The following is a 19,860-nucleotide window of genomic DNA, read 5'->3' on the forward strand; positions in this document are numbered from 1 at the left end:
ATGACTGGTTAAAGTGTTCAGACCTTGTTTGGGTTGATAAAAACAATTCACACAGCCTTAGGCAAAAATGTGTCCGATGGTCCACGTCCACCGTGATGACGCTTTATAGTCTTATTTCCTTTAACAGACTCAGAAATACGGAGAATGAAAAATAATCTAGAACTACTCTGGTTTTAAGTTATTCTAAAAATAGAAAGCACCCCCTAGGTAGGGTCTTACCTAGGGGGCGGGGGGGTTCAGGCTCCGTGGTGACAGGCTGTGCAGTAATAATAATCCTGAATGCTGCAGACACATCAGCGCAATGCTCGGTCTTCCCACACTGTAATCTGCTTCATTGTCAATCTACACAGTGTGTGACCCTGACGTAGCGGGATGTGTGCGCCAGCGGCCTATTAGTAGGTGGGTTCATAAAAGAGGAGGCCGTGCCCAAGTCTCTCTGCTCCGTGCAGCCTATAAAATGTAATTCGCCAGTACGGAGTGTGATTATACCAAATATATACAGTATATCCTCTCCTCTGTGCCTGACTGTTTAAAATGTGTTGACATGTCCCTGGGACTTTTTTGGTTTTAAAAATGCTCTTCCGATGGGATACGGCACCTGTACATGTCTGCAAGAAATGCTCCGTATGGAAATAGAGGGTCCGAGTTGTGGACAAAAATCAGTCGTGATAGAAACCTGTAAGTCACATTCATACCATTACCCTGAAGCAGTTAGAAGGACACAGGACACGTGTTATGAGGCGAATGCTATGTAATAAACACTGGCCTTTAAAGGACCGCTCATTATAGCAGTGCAGCGACCCTTCGGCTTACCCAAATAGGTTGTCAATGCTTTTGCAATTCTTTATAGTCCCTTTCTGAGCTGAACAGGTCTGTTGACAGGCTTGGAAGTGGGGTGATCATCACCCCCTTGCCAGTAAATCAGGGTTGGCTGGTTTGAACCAAATGTGTTTATTTTTTTTAAACACTTTTTTTTAATTATTATTCTGTGACTACAGGCACAACGCTGTGACTGGTGGTATTCCACATTCTTGTTGCTTGTTGTCTTTATCTGAGTAAGCTGAACCAATGCAGTAAATCACACACACTACAAAGATACAGGGAGGATGAACCAGATAACAGAGGTGCTAAATCTGCCTTGCATCAAGCTAAGACTTCTCCCCCATCAATCCCATAGGGCAGCTAACATTCTCCATATTAAAGCGTAAACACCAACACATAAAACAGGGAATACACAGAGAAACACCTCTGGTTTAAGCTCCATGTTTACCTTTTTGTATTTCAATTCAAAACCTTGAGTCCTATTGAGATGAGTGCTAGAAAGAAAGACTTAGGGGCATATCCAATTAGCCGCAGGAATTACCCCGCGGCTAATTGTCGCGCTGGTCGGGATTCAATTAGCAGAGATTCCTCGCTGTCGGACTTTACCTCGCACCTCATGGAGGAGCGAGGTAAAATCCACGGAAAACAGGCCTCACGTGAGGTAAAAAAACACTGATTCCACGGAATCAGTGTGATCACGCGCGTGAGACCTGAATTAACAGTGTGGGGAAAAAGCTATTTAATTGAATAGCTTAACCCCGCGCTGTGATACTTTTGGCCGGCAATTAGTCGCTGGTGAACTCCTGCAGCTAATTGGATATGCCCCTTAGTCTGTGTGGTGTCACAAGTATCATCTTATGAATGGTGGACGAGTAATTGAAAAAAAAAAAAGTTATCCCTGATGTAGTTCCCATTATTTAACAACTTCTGAGTACTCCGCATCTTCAGCTGGTGGAGATTTTTTTTCTTTCGGTTTAGTTCATTCAAAGCGTAGAAAGATGTCAAATCATATCAAATCCTAATAACTTTAGTTTGTTAATGTTAGAATGCATTAAAATGTGGTTGATCAAGGTTTCTAATACATAGCTTTTTTTTTTTTTTTTTTTTTCATTTAAAACAATGGGGGGAAAAAAAACTGGTTAAAAAAAAAAAAATTTTTTTTTTTTTTAACCATTTTTTTTTTCTCCAACCCTGCAGTAAATACATTTTCACATGTTATCGTGTCATGTCCACTTCCCTCCCGACCCTCCATCTTCCCTTCACCGGAAATGCTCAGATTACTTCTTAAATACATACAGACAAAAAGGTTTCATTAGGAACTTGCTTTATTAAAAAATACCAGACAAACTTCTGTTATAACAGACACTTTGTTATGGTTTGTAGTAAACTTTATCGTAGAGAAGTGGAAAACACAACATGATCTTTACATGATACATGACGGAAAGGGGTTAGTATGGTGACTGTGATATCGGCCATTATAGCGGGTGAGGACTAAATGCACAAAGGTGACCCAGGACACGTTTGAGGCACTGAGTGTGGCCTGTTCAAAGACACACCAACGATATAGTGCAAGTGCATCTGCAGATGTTTATAGACTGTCTGAACGCTGTAGTTCACAAACATATCAGGTTGGCCCCGCAGCACAGCTGAGGCCGATATATCGGTACATGTGTTTACAGGTGAACCACCCGCCGCCCATACACTGGCTGCAGGGACACGGACTTCAAAATTGGGCAAATTTAAAAACCCGCCCAGTTGTGATGTCAGGGCAGACGTATTGAGTGGCCGATTGGCAAGTGTGTGTGTATAGCTGGCCGTTCGGACCAGTCTTCTGAACCAATCCGTGGTATAAGTGTGTACCCACCCTCAGGAGATATTTCAATTAGGTGCAAGTTTGGTCCCGCGAGACAAATGCATGGCAAATTCGTATTGCGAATCACACAAGCAATTCAATTCCAAACTCACATTTCTTCTTCAGAGTAAATTCGCCTGTTTTTGTTTGCACCTCCCCAGAGCAGGTGGAAAAATAGGGAAAATCTTTATATTAAGGTAAAAATGTTGGGACTTGCTTCATTCAGACCCCTTGGACACCACTCATGACTAATTAGGCATTTGGAAGTTTTTAATTTGCCCAATTTTTGGGGTTAAAGCATGAATGGCCTCAAATTATCCGAAAGTAAGCTAAATAATGCACCTTAAATTTAAAGTATTTATTTTAACAAAAAATTAATTACTTTATCATTTTTATAGTCTCCTTAAATTACCCCAAATGGATTTTTTTTTCCAACTTTTTTTTTTTTTTTAATTTCCTGTTTAATTCCTTTGTAATTAAATTAAATTCTACAGATTTTTACATTATTTTAATACTTTAAAAAAAAAAAAAAAAAATTCACAAATCAGCCATGTAACACTTTATATAAGCACACAGGTGCTGTCCTTATGCCAACTTAGGGCCAGATTCAGCTTCAGACGGAATTGCAAAGCTGAACGCAAGCAGTTATGGTGAAGCAGCAGGAGGTATCACACCTCCTATATGCATTACTTATCCGAGCTGTGTTATCTAATGCAGCATCGGATAATCTGCGGAAACATCGGCCGGCTAAGTGACCCATGGGGTCACGGAAGCTGGCCACCGCAGATGAGAGAAAGAGGCCAGGAAATCTCTTATCAGCCAACGGAGATCCTGGCCTCTCCCCACCCGCAGCGACATACCTCTGTTTTGGGAAGCCAAGACTGTTGCCGCCTACAAACGGCAGCAACTGTCAATCACTGACAGCCCGCTACCGCGCTGCGTGTGATCACGCAGGACCCGTACTACACGGAATCTGTATTAATTACCGCCGGATGAACTGCACGGAATCTGTATTAATTACCGCCGGATGAAATACAGACACCGGAAGGCTGGCACATGCAGATCCCGACAGAGGTAAAGCCCCTAACCCTCTCTTAGGGGTGCCTAACCCCCTCCCCACACCCTAAACCACCCCAAGGGGGGGGGGGGCCCCGGTGCCTAAACCTAACCCCCCTTCCCCTAGCCTGAGCCTAAGATCCCCCTTGGAGTCCCTAAACCTAACCCTCCCCCCCTGCGGCTATCACCTACCGACGCCCTTCTTACCTACGTTCGGTATTTTGGCGTGGGGCTAATGATAGGCGCTGGTATTTAGATGCCTATCAATAGTCCCATGTTGGGATTCACTGTCGGAAGCCAGCGGTCAGCATTTCAACCGCTGGCTTTCTGACGTATTATTTATTACCAGTTATTTATACAGCGCTCACATATTCCACAGCGCTTTACAGAGCTACATCCGTACTGCACATGCGCAGATTCCCTGCGTTCAGGAGCCCACTGCTGAATCAGACCCTTAGTCTTCTATATGATTCCGCAAACAAAGTTGTCACCTTTTTATGCTATTTTCCGTTTGCTTTTTGGTAATAATTCGCACACACTCGCTGCGGGTAGTGCGAATTGGCATTTCTAATTGAATTGTGCGTACCCTCGGTGCACGCATGAAGTCGAAGTGTGGGAGCTTAACGCCTTTTGCAAACTTGCACCTAATTGAAATCCCCCCCATAGTGTTGTCATGGGATTAGCGTGTGGGATAGCACCTATCAATAAACAGTGTCATACCATATTGTGCAAAAGTCCATGGAGATTTGTGGGAAGACGGGAAAAGGTCATCGGTGGGACATTCATGGAACGGAGAGAATCCTAAAATGCACTTCAAGTTAGAATTGAGGGGGGTTTTTTTTTTTTTTTATATCTGTAAAGTGACTAATTACACAGTAAGGTAATTGATTTATAAAACAACTGAAATAACTGATGCATTCAATGTAACCTGTGATGTAGGCATTAGATAGCTTTGGCCCCATGTTCCACATATCAGAGCCTGACGCGTTTCGTAGTGTCTTCATCCTTTGCAGCTTTATTCACCCTGAATATGTCCTTCTGAATCTCTACAGGGTGAGGAGTTTTCCCCTCAATCACCAAAGTGGACGCGCCAGTCACCTTATTTTGGGGGACGTCCATACGTATGAATTGTTTAAGCCATCGCCTCCTTTAAGCCACAATCCCATTACACTTACTTTTGCAACACTGCACAACATTTGTCTAGTTTTGGTCCAATGTCCATATACAAGAGCAGCAACAAAAGGACTTAAAACCTTAAGAACAAGTTAATGGACATTAATATATAATAATATTCTTGAAATAGCCAACCTATACTGATCTGTCCTGACATGCTGCATTTCACATTATTTGCTGACACTTGCCACATTTTAAAAAGTTGAGGGTTTAAGCTTTCTCTAGTACACAGGGTTCTCAAACTCTATCCTCAGGACCCCAAACGGTGAATGTTTTCCCCGTCTCCTCACAGAATTACAAGTGAAATAATTAGCTTTACCTGTGGATCTTTTCAAATGTGACAGTGAGTAATAAATACACCTGTAATCTGCAAAACATGAACTATGTGGGGTCCTCAGGACCGAGTTTGAGAACCACTGCTCTAATATCACTCTATAACAGTGCGAGAGGCCAGGTCTCAGACTAACAATCTCCCACGAGACCGATGTAATCACAGCACAGGAAGTGTGAAGGGAAATTATTTCCTACAGCAGCAGCCATTTTGTTGTGGTCTAAAAAGCCATGGCATTTCCATTGCTATATAAAATGGTCTCCAAAATAGAGCAACTAACAGATTCATCTGTGCACAAGGCTTTTCTATGCCACGGCAGCCACCACCTCCGCCCGAGACGTCTCAAGCAAAAGCCTGGATGTAAAATCAGAAGTATAAAACCTAAAAATGATTATAAACCAACAGGAAGGACCAATTTGCATTGTCGGAAAATAAAGCGGTCCTGTTTGAATGCTGTAAGCGACTTGTGAAGTAATAAACCTGAGATTGACCTCACGGGCTGTAGCGGTTACAGTTTCGGCTGAATAGCGAGCTTCCCCTTTAAGTTCTCCGCCAATTTGTCCAGGAATTCAAATGTATTCAAGTAATCGGATCTCTGGACACTAAAAGGAAAACAGTGGAGTCATCTTTCTATACTGCAAAATATAATCGTAGCTACCCTGATAGACTGAATACTTACTTAGGTAAGCCCTTAATACAAGCAGCGAGGTCTTTAGTCATGAATCCAGCCTCTATTGTCTCAATGCAAACTTCCTCCAAAGCTGACGCAAAGGTCCTAAGTTCGGAATTTTTATCCAGCTTCGCTCTGTGCTCCAGGCCTCTGGTCCACGCAAAGATGGAAGCTGGTAATGGAAAACAATACATTAGGGCTGGACAAATCCCGGGGGGCCAGGTCGCCATGGCAACCAGAGATTTTGCTAACTGGCGACCAGATAATCCAGGTTGGGAAGAAGCAGATCCTCGTCAGCTCTAGCAGAGAATATATTATATATATATATATATATTTTTTTTTACTATATATTGCCGCTGCCGGCTGTCAGTTTATGTGGCTATGATTGATTAGCCCAGCTCTGCCTACAGCAGGTGATCTTTGATTGGTTTTCTGCACGCACATGACATTGTGCAGTGTAGAGGAGCAGAGCAGCAGTAAATGGCTTGCAGCCCCCAGGACAGACAGACGGAAGGGCGGCAGACGCGTGCACCATGGAGGAGCATCGCAGTCTGGACGCCCAACCATGCAGCCCCCATGGGTAATGACGCCCATAAAGCCACATCACCAGGAGGACACCGCGCCTGGCAGGCCTGAGAGAAATAGGCGCCAACACCTGACCAGACACCAGATTGAGGTGGGGAGAGAAGCCAGCAGAGGAAGGAGAGGACTTTGAGTCCGGAGTCTGGGGAGAGGAGCCTGGCTGCTGTGGTGAGCGGGTGAGGTGGTAAAGGCTGCCATGAGCCGGGGAGTGGGCGAGGCGGCTGACTGGCAGATTAGGGGAGAGCGGGGATGCTGCTGGAACAGGGGAGTAAATGAGTATGCGGAGACTGGCATAAGGGGAGGGTTAATGTGTGAGGATGCTGCAGCAATAAGGGAAGTGGTGAGGAGACTGACTGGAATAGGGGAGTGGAGGCTGGCATGGAGGGGAGAAGAGGCTGTAGGAATGAGGGGACTGGGTGAGGAGGCCGAGGCACGCATAGGGGAGTGGGTGTGGAGGCTGGCTGCATATTGCTGGAATAGGGAAGTGGGTGATGAGGCTGATGCTGCCATAAGGGGAGTGGATGAGGCTGGTATCGGGGGAGGAGGCTGCAGGAATGAGGACTGGGTGATGAGGCTGGTATAGGGAAGTGGAGGCTGGCATGACGGGAGAGGAGGCTGCATACTGCTGGAATATAGAAGTGGGTGAGGAGACTGAGGCTGGCATAAGGGGAGTGGGTGAGGAGGCTGCTGGAATAGGAGAGTGAAAGAGGAGGCTGAGGCATGGGGGGGAGAGGAGGAGGTTGCATATTGCTGGAATAGGGGAGTGGGCTAACACTGGCATCCTTTAGATTTTAATAAATAAACGTGAATATTAATACATTCATATATATTAATAACAATCAGGAAAAATCCTTATTTTGAGTTAAAAATGTCAGGACTTGATTCAGAACCCCTTGGACACTCCCCTAATGAATAATTGGACTAATTGGAAGTTTCCAATTAGCTTAATTAGTCCAATAATTACATGTCCTTATTGGTTTGGGGAAAATATATTCTAAAAATATATATTTTTTTATATTATATTGGGACGGTGGTCTGGCGCCTACACTTTCTTTCCGTCTCCTAGATTTTAGAACAATTTGTCAAGCCCTGTAAGTAGTAATATGTACAGCTGGAGGCTAGTGTTGGCCTCTATGAATGAAATAAACTGGCAGATTCATGAACAAATTCCCACCTAACCAACTTGGCATCAATATATAAAGTTGCCCTGCAAGCAACAATCCGTAATACAGACATTCCTCACTTAACGACCGGGTCCCGTTCCTACGACTAGGTCGTTAAACGAATTGTTTAAAAAAACGAAGAAGCGCTAACCAACAGTTAGTATCCCATTTTAATCAATGTAAAACATATATTAAATAAATTTAAAATAATTCCAGCTGATTCTAAAAAATTTACATAAATGAATATCACAATCATTGAGGTTCAAAACAGACAATAATGCATCACGCTGCCGTAGTCCAGAAGGCTGTTGCCAGCTCAGATGGGAGATGGTCGTAATGCAAATAATGTGCTCAGTAGTGAGAAATCAGTGAGGGTGAAGACTTTATAATATTTGTTGCCAGCAGTTTGAAACATTAAAGGTGTTTTGTTTCCAAATCGTATCTATATTGCACATATATTTTGCTACAAGACCTCATTAAGGAAAAGGAAACTGGACAAATGTATCCATTATGAGAAGTTCCTCTAAATACAAATAATACCCCTTTTTACACCAGAGCAAAAACCTGGGTTTTTGCTGGGTCTACCCTGGTCGCAGCTCAGTGTAAAAGGGTCCCTGAAAAATAACCTGAGTCAAGTGACCCTGCAATCCAACCCAGGTAGCTACCAGGGATGGACCCAGGTAATGGTGCAGTGTAAACGGTGCAAACCGGGTTATCTGACCTGGATCATGCCTAAAATGAGCGGATTGGTGGTTGTGGAGCAGTCACCTCCCACTTTTTATGACCTCACAGGTTTAGCAGGGCAGACCTGAGTTCAGTGTGAACAGGGCTGACCTGCGAGTAACCCAGATCAAAGTTGCAGTGTAAATGGGTCTGACCAGGGTTGGAACCATGTCCAAAAACCCAGGTCGGACCTGGGTTTTTGGTGGAAAAGAGGTATAAGTGTGCGCACACAGACCATCTTCCTGGATTAAAGGATTTTTTCTTTATGCTAAGAATTAGAGGACTTCCCTATTACAAACCCTTTTTAAATGTGGCAGGTTTCTCTTTAAAAACTTATTGGTCTTAGATTTGATACATTGAATGGGAGAATGCATTATTGTCTGTTTTGAACCTCAATGATTGTGATATTCATTTATGTAAATTTTTTAGAATCCGCTGGAATTATTTTAAATTTATTTATTTAATATATGTTTTACATTGATTAAAATGGGATACTAACTGTTGGTTAGCGCTTCTTCGTTTTTTTAAACTATTGTTCAATTCCCAACATAAGGTCAGCTCCTTATGTGTAGTAGCAGCAACCAATTTTTTTCAGTATCAGATATTAATTACATATTAGTAAGTAAATTTGAGTCACATTAGCGCTTTGGTGAGGTAATTCTCTGTGTACCTTGTTTGGTCGCTAAACGAGGAACCAGGAGGTAATCATTTTTATGTATTCTGAATAAAGAAAAGGTCCAAAGGAAACTCAAAACTTGATACTGTAACCGTTTTACTTTACATAACTCTTACATACTGTACAGTACAATTAAAGTTATAAAAAAAAAATCTTCAGAATAACAGTTTAGTCATTGTACTATGAGCTGGTCAGAGTGCTGGTCGTAAGTCCGAACGGTTGTTAAACGAGTAGGTTGTAAAGTGAGGAATGTCTGTACATCCAGGGCAGATGTGTCCTTAATAAAATACAAGCAACAATATATGAAGACTATATAATAATAGAATTTCAGAGATATTGGTTGCATGCATTTGCAAATACATGGGAAAGCTCTAGGCCTCGTCACGGCTTCTCTGTCACTAGCAGTCCCTAACATTAACGGGTTCACGTCCGGGGCACAAAGCAACCCAAAAAACGTCCAGCCCAGGACCCCCCCCCCCCCCAAGGGCATCACACGAAAAAGAGTGATAGTGCAGTGTAAAGTATAGATGTGTGCGAGTAATTAATAAGTGATGAAAAAGAGATTAAAATATATATATCTGCTAGTGACAGAGAAGCCGTGACGAGGCCTAGCAGCTTTCCCATGTATTTGCAAATGCATTCAACCAATATCTCTGAAATTCTATTATTATATAGTGTTCATATATTGTTGCTAGTATGAGTCGGTGTGCTGAGGAACAATAGGGGGTTAAAACCCCCCTCCTTTTTCTACTTGGTATGACCCCTCCCTTTCATGCACCTGAAATAGGTACTACCAGATTGATTGAGCAGCTGCCATTTTTTGTTTTGATCTTAATAAAATACAGTAAAGTATTGAAAGAGATGAAAGACTGAATGGTGGTGGTCTAGTCCAAGGCAGGGGCTACAGAATTGCCCCTCACATCTATGAATTTATACAGCTTACATAGAGAATTAAAACAAGTGTGTTCATTGCCTGGAGTTTGATTCAAAGTGTTGCTGCAGGTAAGTAATTATGTGGTTTGTTTTTCCTTTTTAGTGGTGCACAACACTCGGCCCGTGTGACAGCAGAGATGACAGGCAGACCAGGGCATGTGTATACTATTAGATAATATCCTAAGCCATCCCGTCTGTGTCATGCGCAGTGGGAGCCTACACCGCGAATGACACAGCTCCCACTGCAACTACTGACAACCCCCCCCCCCCCTCCCCAATGCTTGACGACTTTCAGGGGTAGGACACCCCAAGAAACAGGAAAAGGAAGTTTAAGAGATACAGGGAGAAGAGAGAGGAAAATAGATGTAAAAAAAAAAGAAAGCAGGGATGGGGGAGAGAGAAGGAGGACAGAGAAATGCAAATGTGGGAGTGAAAAAGACAAAAACTCACATGTACAACAGCTGGCGACCCAGCGAATGACTGTTCCGTTATACTGGTCTATATAATAATCCACTACAGTCTGTACCGCCTCCGGCATGTGCAGTGGGAGCCAGAGAGGGAGCTTCGTCAATGGCTCCCACTGTGGGGGACGGAGCGAAGGGACAGCAGAGAATAAGGGGCCTTGAGATCAAAATAGACTTCACTTACCGATAGGATTAGTAGAGGTCTCCTGGCCTTTTTGGTGCATCCTGTAGTGGCGAGTGACCGTGCCATGTGCCGCTTCTGCCTCCACCGTCTTCCCATCAGGACAGATGAGGACACTGGTCATCATTCCCAGGGAGCCATAACCTGCATAAAGACAGAGGCGCACAATGATTCTGCACTGACAGCTATGTATGCACCCTGACTCTGTGACCTCTCCCACTCGTACACCATTATCGGCTGGCTGTTCCCTAGGCGGATGGCAGTGCAGCTTTATTCCTGTAGAGGGCAGCGCGCTTTTATTGCTCACCTTGAGCGACTGAATCTGACTGTACATCTCCATCATAGTTTTTGCAGGCCCAGATGAAGCCGCCCTCGGATTTCATTGCCTGGGCCACCATGTCATCGATCAGCCTGTGCTCATACCAGATCTTTTTCTCATCAAACTGGGATTTGTACTCTCTGCAGGAAAGGGAACGTACAACTAAAAGTTACTCAATTACTTTGACAAATCTGGTCCTTGTTGCCATGGGAATAATAATGCCTGGCTATTCAGAAACACTTCCGCTCCGGATTAACGCCTACAGGATATCACAAAAGGTCTTTATTCTTCTAAACCCCACATAGCTTCAATTCAATTAAAGAGGGAGCAACAGTAATCCCAAATGGATTGGGTTATGCCATGCCAGGCAACCATCTGCAAATTGTGATCCCATATGTTAATGAAACGAAGATGACCCGATGTTAAATGGTCTAAATAATGCTCAGACAATATGGTGGAGAATGGTGCGTCCATCATCTCTGAGGCAGATTTCAACGGGGAGTAAAGATTTTCTGTGAATTTTGAGGAAAAAAAAAAAATGTACCCATCATAGATTTCCTGGAAAATGTCTTTGAATCGTCCATCGTATCGCTTGAGGATGGTGTTTTTGGTGCTCATGTACAGGGGCCAGGCTTTGGACAAAGCCATCTGGAAGGAGCTGTGGGCAAAATCTCTAATGGATTGGTCGGTGTTGTACATGCCCAGAGCAACTCCGCCGCCGTCTGCATGGAAAACAAGACATGGGATTAGGCCCGAGCAATCTTTCCCTTAGTGTTAATTCAAGGAACACCAGCAATGTATGTATGTATATATTTTTTTTTTTCTTATTTATTTTTTTTTTTTTTACATCAACAACAACATTTATTTTTTTGTAATTATGGAAGATTTCTCTTCAAAGTACTATTCGGAATCAACCATAAGATAACAAGTACTAGGGGAGTATACTAAATTAAGGGGATTTTTTTCACGCTTGCATTATACAGAAGACAAGTATTCGGGTTTGTCTAGCATTACCCAGAACACCATAGCGGGCCTCTATACTGGAGGCTGCCCTTTTGAGGCCCTAAAATTATTTCTGAGAATACAGCCCATCAATAGCACAAACATGTCTATCCCACATTAAACACAGGCGCAGCTTTAAACATTAAACACTATAGGGCAAGAGTCTAGTCATTATATACTGACCTTCAAAATTATGTACAACGTATTTAATAGGTTCCCCGGCGCCTTTAGGAGTGAAGGATATTTCCACAGTGCCGGGCCCGGGAACAACGAAGTCTGTAGCTCTGTACTGCAATAAGAGAATGTATAGTGTCAATGTTGGGGATTAAAAAGCATATGGAGCGTCCGTGTTCCTCAGTTGTACTGTACATTGTTGCCGCTCTCTACAAGAAAACCTTCCTGCTGAATATATATTCTGTGATATGGGGCAACTGTCCCAATATTGCAGCACGGGAGCCCTCAAAACAACCGGCATGAGCAATAACAATCTGATCTAAATGGCTTCCATCATTTACGGTCATTTTCACAGAGGCGGACAGAAGGTGATCGCTAAATTTGTCCACCAGGAGCATCAAGTCCGAGCAGCAGGTCGGCAAGGTGCGTCATCAGGTTTAGGTTTGCAGAGAAGGTCATTTGCGATCTGGTTTTCAGCCTACAGGACCATTAGATCTGTCTCGAAATCATTTTCTCAGTAGGGACAATATAAAATACATATATACATATCTACAACACCGTATGCAGTAACCTGAAGACCCACACATATACAGAATTCATGACTATTACAATATATTGTGAGAAAGTAAAGTAACAAATTAAAGTGACAAATTCACAGGAAGCCGACTCAGACTAGTGATCGGGAAGCTTGAAGTGTCCATGGTCTTATGACCAATGGTCTCTGTTTAGCATTTGCAAAAAATAAAATGCACAAATAAAAAAGTCGGGGAGCAGGGTCAGCCTGGCTACACACGGTCAGATTTGTTTGATCGTCCCGAGAAACGGGACGATCCTTCAGTAAATTGCCAGCCCCAATATCGGTGCTACACATTATGCTATTTTCCATAGAAGCTAGCGATTTCCCACCACGCCACACCGCCTTTGCGTATGTCCACCCACAAGGAGGATGACATAGTGACAGGAGAACATGGGGAATATGGGCGGATTAATGAAAATGCGTGCGCGCACTGCTCCATATCGGGAATTTGAGGCCGAGATTTTCGATCTTGACAGAAAGATCAGATAATCGAAGGAACGAGTTTGTGTATGTTTTCTTACCGTTTTATCGCTGAAACGATCACTCATACACACTATGCAATAAATCAGGCTGATCCTCCGATTATTCGCAAATCGGCCCAATAATTGTATAGTGTGTAGGCAGCTTTAGGATGCGGTTAGGGCTAAAATCAGCTGAAAATGCTATGTCACCATGCCGATTGCCGACATGCACAGTCAACATTCTGCCAATGTCTACCTTAACTTAGTACATGTCCAGTATTCTCCCCAGAATATTTCGCCAGCTAGATTGCATTAAAAGAAACCGGATGGGAACAGTGTAATCAGGCTGAACACTGATTTTCTAAGTACACTTGCAGAAATTGTCACTGAGAGACGAAGGAGGGAACTGTTACTCAGCCGCACATTAACGTATGCGCAGAGCGACTGTGATTTTGCCCGTCAGACCCCGTGGAGCTGGATAGTGCTGGGCAGCATGTAAAAAAGAAAAAAAGCCGGAGGCTGCGCCCTTGAAATTGATCTTTGGGAGAACACGAATGTCGGCATTCTATGCCACACACTAATATATTATACAATAATACATTAAGGGGGGTATCCACTACCAGATCTGAAAACGACTGCACGATTACAACATTGTAATGCGCGTGCCCGCTGGTCGTTTAGACATCTATGATCTCTCCAACATGCTGGTCAACCTGACGATATCGTCAGGTTCAGCATGTTTCCAGATGATTGATGACCCTGCACTGAATGACTGCTCGCTCAGTGCAGGCTCATCACACGACTGATGTCGTAATTGTGCAGTCGTTTTCAGATCTGGCAGTGGATACCCCCCTTAACAATACAAAGAATGCAAAAATAAATACAAAGGAAATGTCACCCTTTTAGCCCAGTGATTAAGGGTCATCCTGTGTTCAATTTACAGTGCTAGTTAGGCATTAATGGCTTAATCATTACAAGTCTGTGTGTACCCTTGAATTGAAAGATCTGATGCAGTGATTTAACCTAATGCGGAATCTGCACATGCCAAGGACCTTTTCTGCGAGTGTGCGGAGTGGGTCCGGCTAACACGCACGCTAGCCCTTTAATGCCTGAATGACTGGCAGAGACATTTAAGGGGCGGTGCGGGGTCATTTTTCCGGAAGTGGCAAGAACAGGATCTGCAGTGATCAACACAGTATCCTGGGCTTGCAACTGGCCAGGAAGAGAGGCTTACTCAGCTGTCTGGCCTCCCGGCAAGGTCCACCGTCGGCCATCGATGGTTGCGATGGTGATCCCAGCTGGGATCGCAAATGCAGCAGGGGGTGTCATACAGGGGGTGTCATACACCTCCTGCTGCATTTGCATTATTGCAAGGACGCAATTGCAAAGCTGCCTATGTGAATCAGGGCCAATGCTCATCGCATGATAATCAAGGCAAATATTTATAATTAGGTTACTATGGGAAATGGCTGGGAGCTGACTGCTGTTACATGTACACGTGTTGGTCAGGTGTAAAGTCACAATGTCTCATCCTGGAGCCATGTGTGTGACAGACAAGAGCACAGAGGGATTATGGGCCTGATACAGAGATTTACGGTAATGCAATTGCACCTGCGATTCCGCACGGAATGCAGCTGCGAAAACACACTAATGTTTCCAAAGCTTACCGCCGCATAGGGACGCCCACCGCTGCCTTATCCGTCCGTCGTCACGCACCAGCGTAAACATCGGTAACATCGACGCAGATCGTGCAGCATATGCGGCAACTCTTACCTGCCTCAAACACAGCGTCTCTCCTAACACGCAGAGAGCTCTCGTGCTGTGAAGGAGATCGCAGTGGCTAATTTATGCACGCCCATGAAATAGTCAGACACACCTGCGTTTGCCTAACCACCCACCCCTTACCACCCCCAAACACTGACTACCTGTCACTTTGCGAGTGAATTCTGAGTGAGAGTAATCGCCTGCACAGTGCGGCTCACACGCATGCACAATGGCAAACAATCGCTCGATCTACGTAAATATAGGAATTGCGTACATCTCCAAATCAAGCCCTATGTTAGTGGTTCTCAAACTCGATCCTCAAGGTATCCTAACAGTCCAGGTTTTAAGGATATCCATGGTTGAAAAACAGATTGTTAAATCATATTGACTGAGGTACTAATTAAAGTCACCTGTGCTCAAGCATGGTTATCTTTAAAACCTGGACTGTTGTGGTGCCCTGAGGAGCGAGTTTGGGAAGCGCTGAATTATGTAAATACACAGGATGGCACTTTACTGTACGGGGACCGCTGCAGGCAGGACTGGTAATCGCTTCAGAGACTATAAAGGTTCTAAGCATCACTATATACTGTACGGGGACCTCTGCAGGCAGGACTAGTAATAGCTTCAGAGACTATAAAGGTTCTAAGCATCACTATATACTGTACGGGGACCTCTGCAGGCAGGACTGGTAATCGCTTCAGAGACTATAGGACTGGTAATCGCTTCAGAGACTATAAAGGTTCTAAGCATCACTATATACTGTACGGGGACCTCTGCAGGCAGGACTAGTAATAGCTTCAGAGACTATAAAGGTTCTAAGCATCACTATATACTGTACGGGGACCTCTGCAGGCAGGACTGGTAATCGCTTCAGAGACTATAAAGGTTCTAAGCATCACTATATACTGTACGGGGACCTCTGCAGGCAGGACTAGTAATAGCTTCAGAGACTATAAAGGTTCTAAGCATCACTATATACTGTACGGGGACCGCTGCAGGCAGGACTGGTAATCGCTTCAGAGACTATAAAGGTTCTAAGCATCACTATATACTGTACGGGGACCTCTGCAGGCAGGACTGGTAATCGCTTCAGAGACTATAAAGGTTCTAAGCATCACTATATACTGTACGGGGACCTCTGCAGGCAGGACTGGTAATCGCTTCAGAGACTATAAAGGTTCTAAGCATCACTATATACTGTACGGGGACCGCTGCAGGCAGGACTGGTAATCGCTTCAGAGACTATAAAGGTTCTAAGCATCACTATATACTGTACGGGGACCTCTGCAGGCAGGACTAGTAATAGCTTCAGAGACTATAAAGGTTCTAAGCATCACTATATACTGTACGGGGACCGCTGCAGGCAGGACTGGTAATCGCTTCAGAGACTATAAAGGTTCTAAGCATCACTATATACTGTACGGGGACCTCTGCAGGCAGGACTGGTAATCGCTTCAGAGACTATAAAGGTTCTAAGCATCACTATATACTGTACGGGGACCTCTGCAGGCAGGACTGGTAATCGCTTCAGAGACTATAAAGGTTCTAAGCATCACTATATACTGTACGGGGACCGCTGCAGGCAGGACTGGTAATCGCTTCAGAGACTATAAAGGTTCTAAGCATCACTATATACTGTACGGGGACCTCTGCAGGCAGGACTAGTAATAGCTTCAGAGACTATAAAGGTTCTAAGCATCACTATATACTGTACGGGGACCTCTGCAGGCAGGACTGGTAATCGCTTCAGAGACTATAAAGGTTCTAAGCATCACTATATACTGTACGGGGACCTCTGCAGGCAGGACTGGTAATCGCTTCAGAGACTATAAAGGTTCTAAGCATCACTATATACTGTACGGGGACCGCTGCAGGCAGGACTGGTAATCGCTTCAGAGACTATAAAGGTTCTAAGCATCACTATATACTGTACGGGGACCTCTGCAGGCAGGACTGGTAATCGCTTCAGAGACTATAAAGGTTCTAAGCATCACTATATACTGTACGGGGACCGCTGCAGGCAGGACTAGTAATAGCTTCAGAGACTATAAAGGTTCTAAGCATCACTATATACTGTACGGGGACCTCTGCAGGCAGGACTGGTAATAGCTTCAGAGACTATAAAGGTTCTAAGCATCACTATATACTGTACGGGGACCTCTGCAGGCAGGACTGGTAATCGCTTCAGAGACTATAAAGGTTCTAAGCATCACTATATACTGTACGGGGACCTCTGCAGGCAGGACTGGTAATCGCTTCAGAGACTATAAAGGTTCTAAGCATCACTATATACTGTACGGGGACCTCTGCAGGCAAGACTGGTAATCGCTTCAGAGACTATAAAGGTTCTAAGCATCACTATATACTGTACGGGGACCTCTGCAGGCAGGACTGGTAATCGCTTCAGAGACTATAAAGGTTCTAAGCATCACTATATACTGTACGGGGACCTCTGCAGGCAGGACTGGTAATCGCTTCAGAGACTATAAAGGTTCTAAGCATCACTATATACTGTACGGGGACCTCTGCAGGCAAGACTGGTAATCGCTTCAGAGACTATAAAGGTTCTAAGCATCACTATATACTGTACGGGGACCTCTGCAGGCAGGACTGGTAATCGCTTCAGAGACTATAAAGGTTCTAAGCATCACTATATACTGTACGGGGACCTCTGCAGGCAGGACTGGTAATCGCTTCAGAGACTATAAAGGTTCTAAGCATCACTATATACAAATACTGTAGGAGGAGGAAGAAATGGGATATAGTAGGTGCCGAAATCATAGATACAGATGTATCCTAAACTCGCACCAAACAGACCCATTTATTGCACCACAGACTTTGCTATTTTTTTTTTTTTTTTGAATAAAGTATTCTTTATTAATTTTTGTTATCATTTAAAGACATATACAAAATAAAAACATACACATACTAAACAGAATTAACATTCCACATACACGCGGGAGTGCAAACCTCAACTCTATCCATCTAGTCCAAATACGGTCAAACTTAGACTCTGCTTTACCGGCAAGGTACAAATATCGCTCATGTTCCACAGTAGCATTAACTAAAGAAAGCCACTCCTGAAATTCGGGCCCACTAGGAGCCATCCATGAGCGAGCCAAACAGAGCACATAAATTAATTGCATATTGGGTGCTATAACGGTCCAGCTCATCATCTTCTCTAGCCCCCAAACTACAGAATTTTGGTGTAAGTACTGTAATGAGAATACTGGTGTGAGACATAGCAGCCTTTACCATATGGGGGGTATCCACTTGGCGATTTAAACAAGCGATTGCACGATAACGATGTAGTTATCGTGCAATCGCTTGCAAATCGCACATGCATCGGCATGTTTTGGATGAAAGCGACCCGCGATGCGCGTGCCCGCGGGTCGCTTCCGACATCGCCCGTACATGCAGGTCAACCTGACGATCTCGTCAGGTTCTGCATGTGCGGGGATGAGGGATGTGCCGGGACTGAACGAGTGAACGTTCAGTCTAGGCACATCACTAGCTATACAAACAAGAGCACGATTGCAATGTCGCAATCGTGCTCTCGTTTGTATATCGCTAAGTGGATACCCCCCGTAAGTCCGAAAAACCTGAATCACCGAACATTCGAATAATTAATGCTAAAATGTGCCCTGAATAATACCACATTTAGTACAGAGATCAGACGGTCTACCTCCAAAACGTACCAATCTCACAGGGGTTAAATATTTTCTATGTAAAATAAATAATTGTATCTGCTGATAACATATAGACACAGTAGCCTTGCATGGAAACCCTAAAGCTGATTCCCCCTCCTCATCGCTGAAAACACAGACCCAAGATTCCCAGGACCTCATTCAGAGTCGGTCGAAGCGGCCACACGGGCGTACGGGAAAAGGGGTCGGATATGCAAATGATTCCCTCGCAAGTTGCGTCCCTAAGTTCGGATCGGTAGCTGGCTGACCAAGGGGAGGAAGCGGCCGGAATTCAAAAAAATATGCCCCCTTCTCGTACGCATTGCACGTCATCTCCGGGCATATAAGGATTAATCGAGACCATCGGGAACCATCGGAGCTGTTCGTAGAGCTTAAGGTTGACCATACCCTCTCTTAAGCACTACGATCAAGTCAGTGTAAAATCCTCCCATGTCACATGTGCCATGACGCTACTTTGTTAATTATGCACTCCCATAAACCGTATGCACTCCCACAAAACGCCGTTCGCATAATGAGGCACACCTGCGTTCGGATCTCCACTCCCCCGCTTTCAAACATCTTCCCCTGTTACCACCCACAAACGCCTCAATCTGTCACTCAAACTACCGACCTGGCTGTGTTCAAGGAGAGAGAAATTTCTGATCGTAGCGGCTAGTTTGCACACACGCATTGCGAACTTTACGCATGCGCAGTATAGCGAACATCGGTGGCGTACGACCGTGCGGCCGCTTTGACCGACTCTGAATGAGTTTGGTTAAACCATCCCCATGATGCGATGACCTCATACAAGAATATACAATTGACACTGACTTCCGAGGACCTAAGGATAACACAAATTCCTTTACTGGAGAATTGGAAATAGAAGGAGGAACATCCTGAAATTGGGCATTTAGGGCATCTCTGAGTTGCAAAAACCTATAGAAATATGTAGCCGGCAGATTAAAAACAGACTTTCTTATTTAGCAGCAGCAAAACGCTAATCCTATGCACCATGTACACTATTTACAAACTTAGGGCCGGATTCAATTAGAGGCGAAAAGTGCCGTTTGGCGATAAGCTTCCGCGGATTCGGACTTTCCGCCTGTTTTCAAAGTATCTCCATATTCAATTCCAGGACGATTTCGCCTAAGCGGAAACTCAATGCGATGTAATAGGCGGAAAAGTGTCTCCTATGAATAGCTGGTGATAAAAAGTGCAAAATCATTATTTTGGGGTGCAAACGTGGAGAAA

At 44.2% G+C, this 19,860-nt stretch overlaps 1 protein-coding gene across 2 annotated transcripts in view; it reads right to left on the reverse strand.

The window, feature by feature from the left end:
• Window positions 1-4,294: 4,294 nt before the first annotated feature.
• The window catches only part of IDH1 (isocitrate dehydrogenase (NADP(+)) 1), a 37,586-nt gene continuing 22,020 nt past the window's right edge, over window positions 4,295-19,860 (reverse strand). For both annotated transcript variants that reach the window (XM_088450029.1, XM_088450028.1), the window contains exons 4-9: window positions 12,131-12,236; window positions 11,490-11,667; window positions 10,934-11,085; window positions 10,630-10,770; window positions 5,914-6,076; window positions 4,295-5,836 (exon numbers count right to left, since the gene is read on the reverse strand). In XM_088450029.1, the coding sequence (XP_088306155.1) occupies window positions 5,743-5,836; window positions 5,914-6,076; window positions 10,630-10,770; window positions 10,934-11,085; window positions 11,490-11,667; window positions 12,131-12,236 (834 nt within the window). In that variant the 3' untranslated portion in view covers window positions 4,295-5,742. The remainder of the gene's footprint in view (window positions 5,837-5,913; window positions 6,077-10,629; window positions 10,771-10,933; window positions 11,086-11,489; window positions 11,668-12,130; window positions 12,237-19,860) is intronic.

The sequence above is a fragment of the Taudactylus pleione genome, unplaced genomic scaffold (assembly GCF_031769625.1).
Source record: "Taudactylus pleione unplaced genomic scaffold, aTauple2 ptg000503l, whole genome shotgun sequence".
Classification (NCBI taxonomy): Eukaryota; Metazoa; Chordata; class Amphibia; order Anura; family Myobatrachidae; genus Taudactylus; species Taudactylus pleione.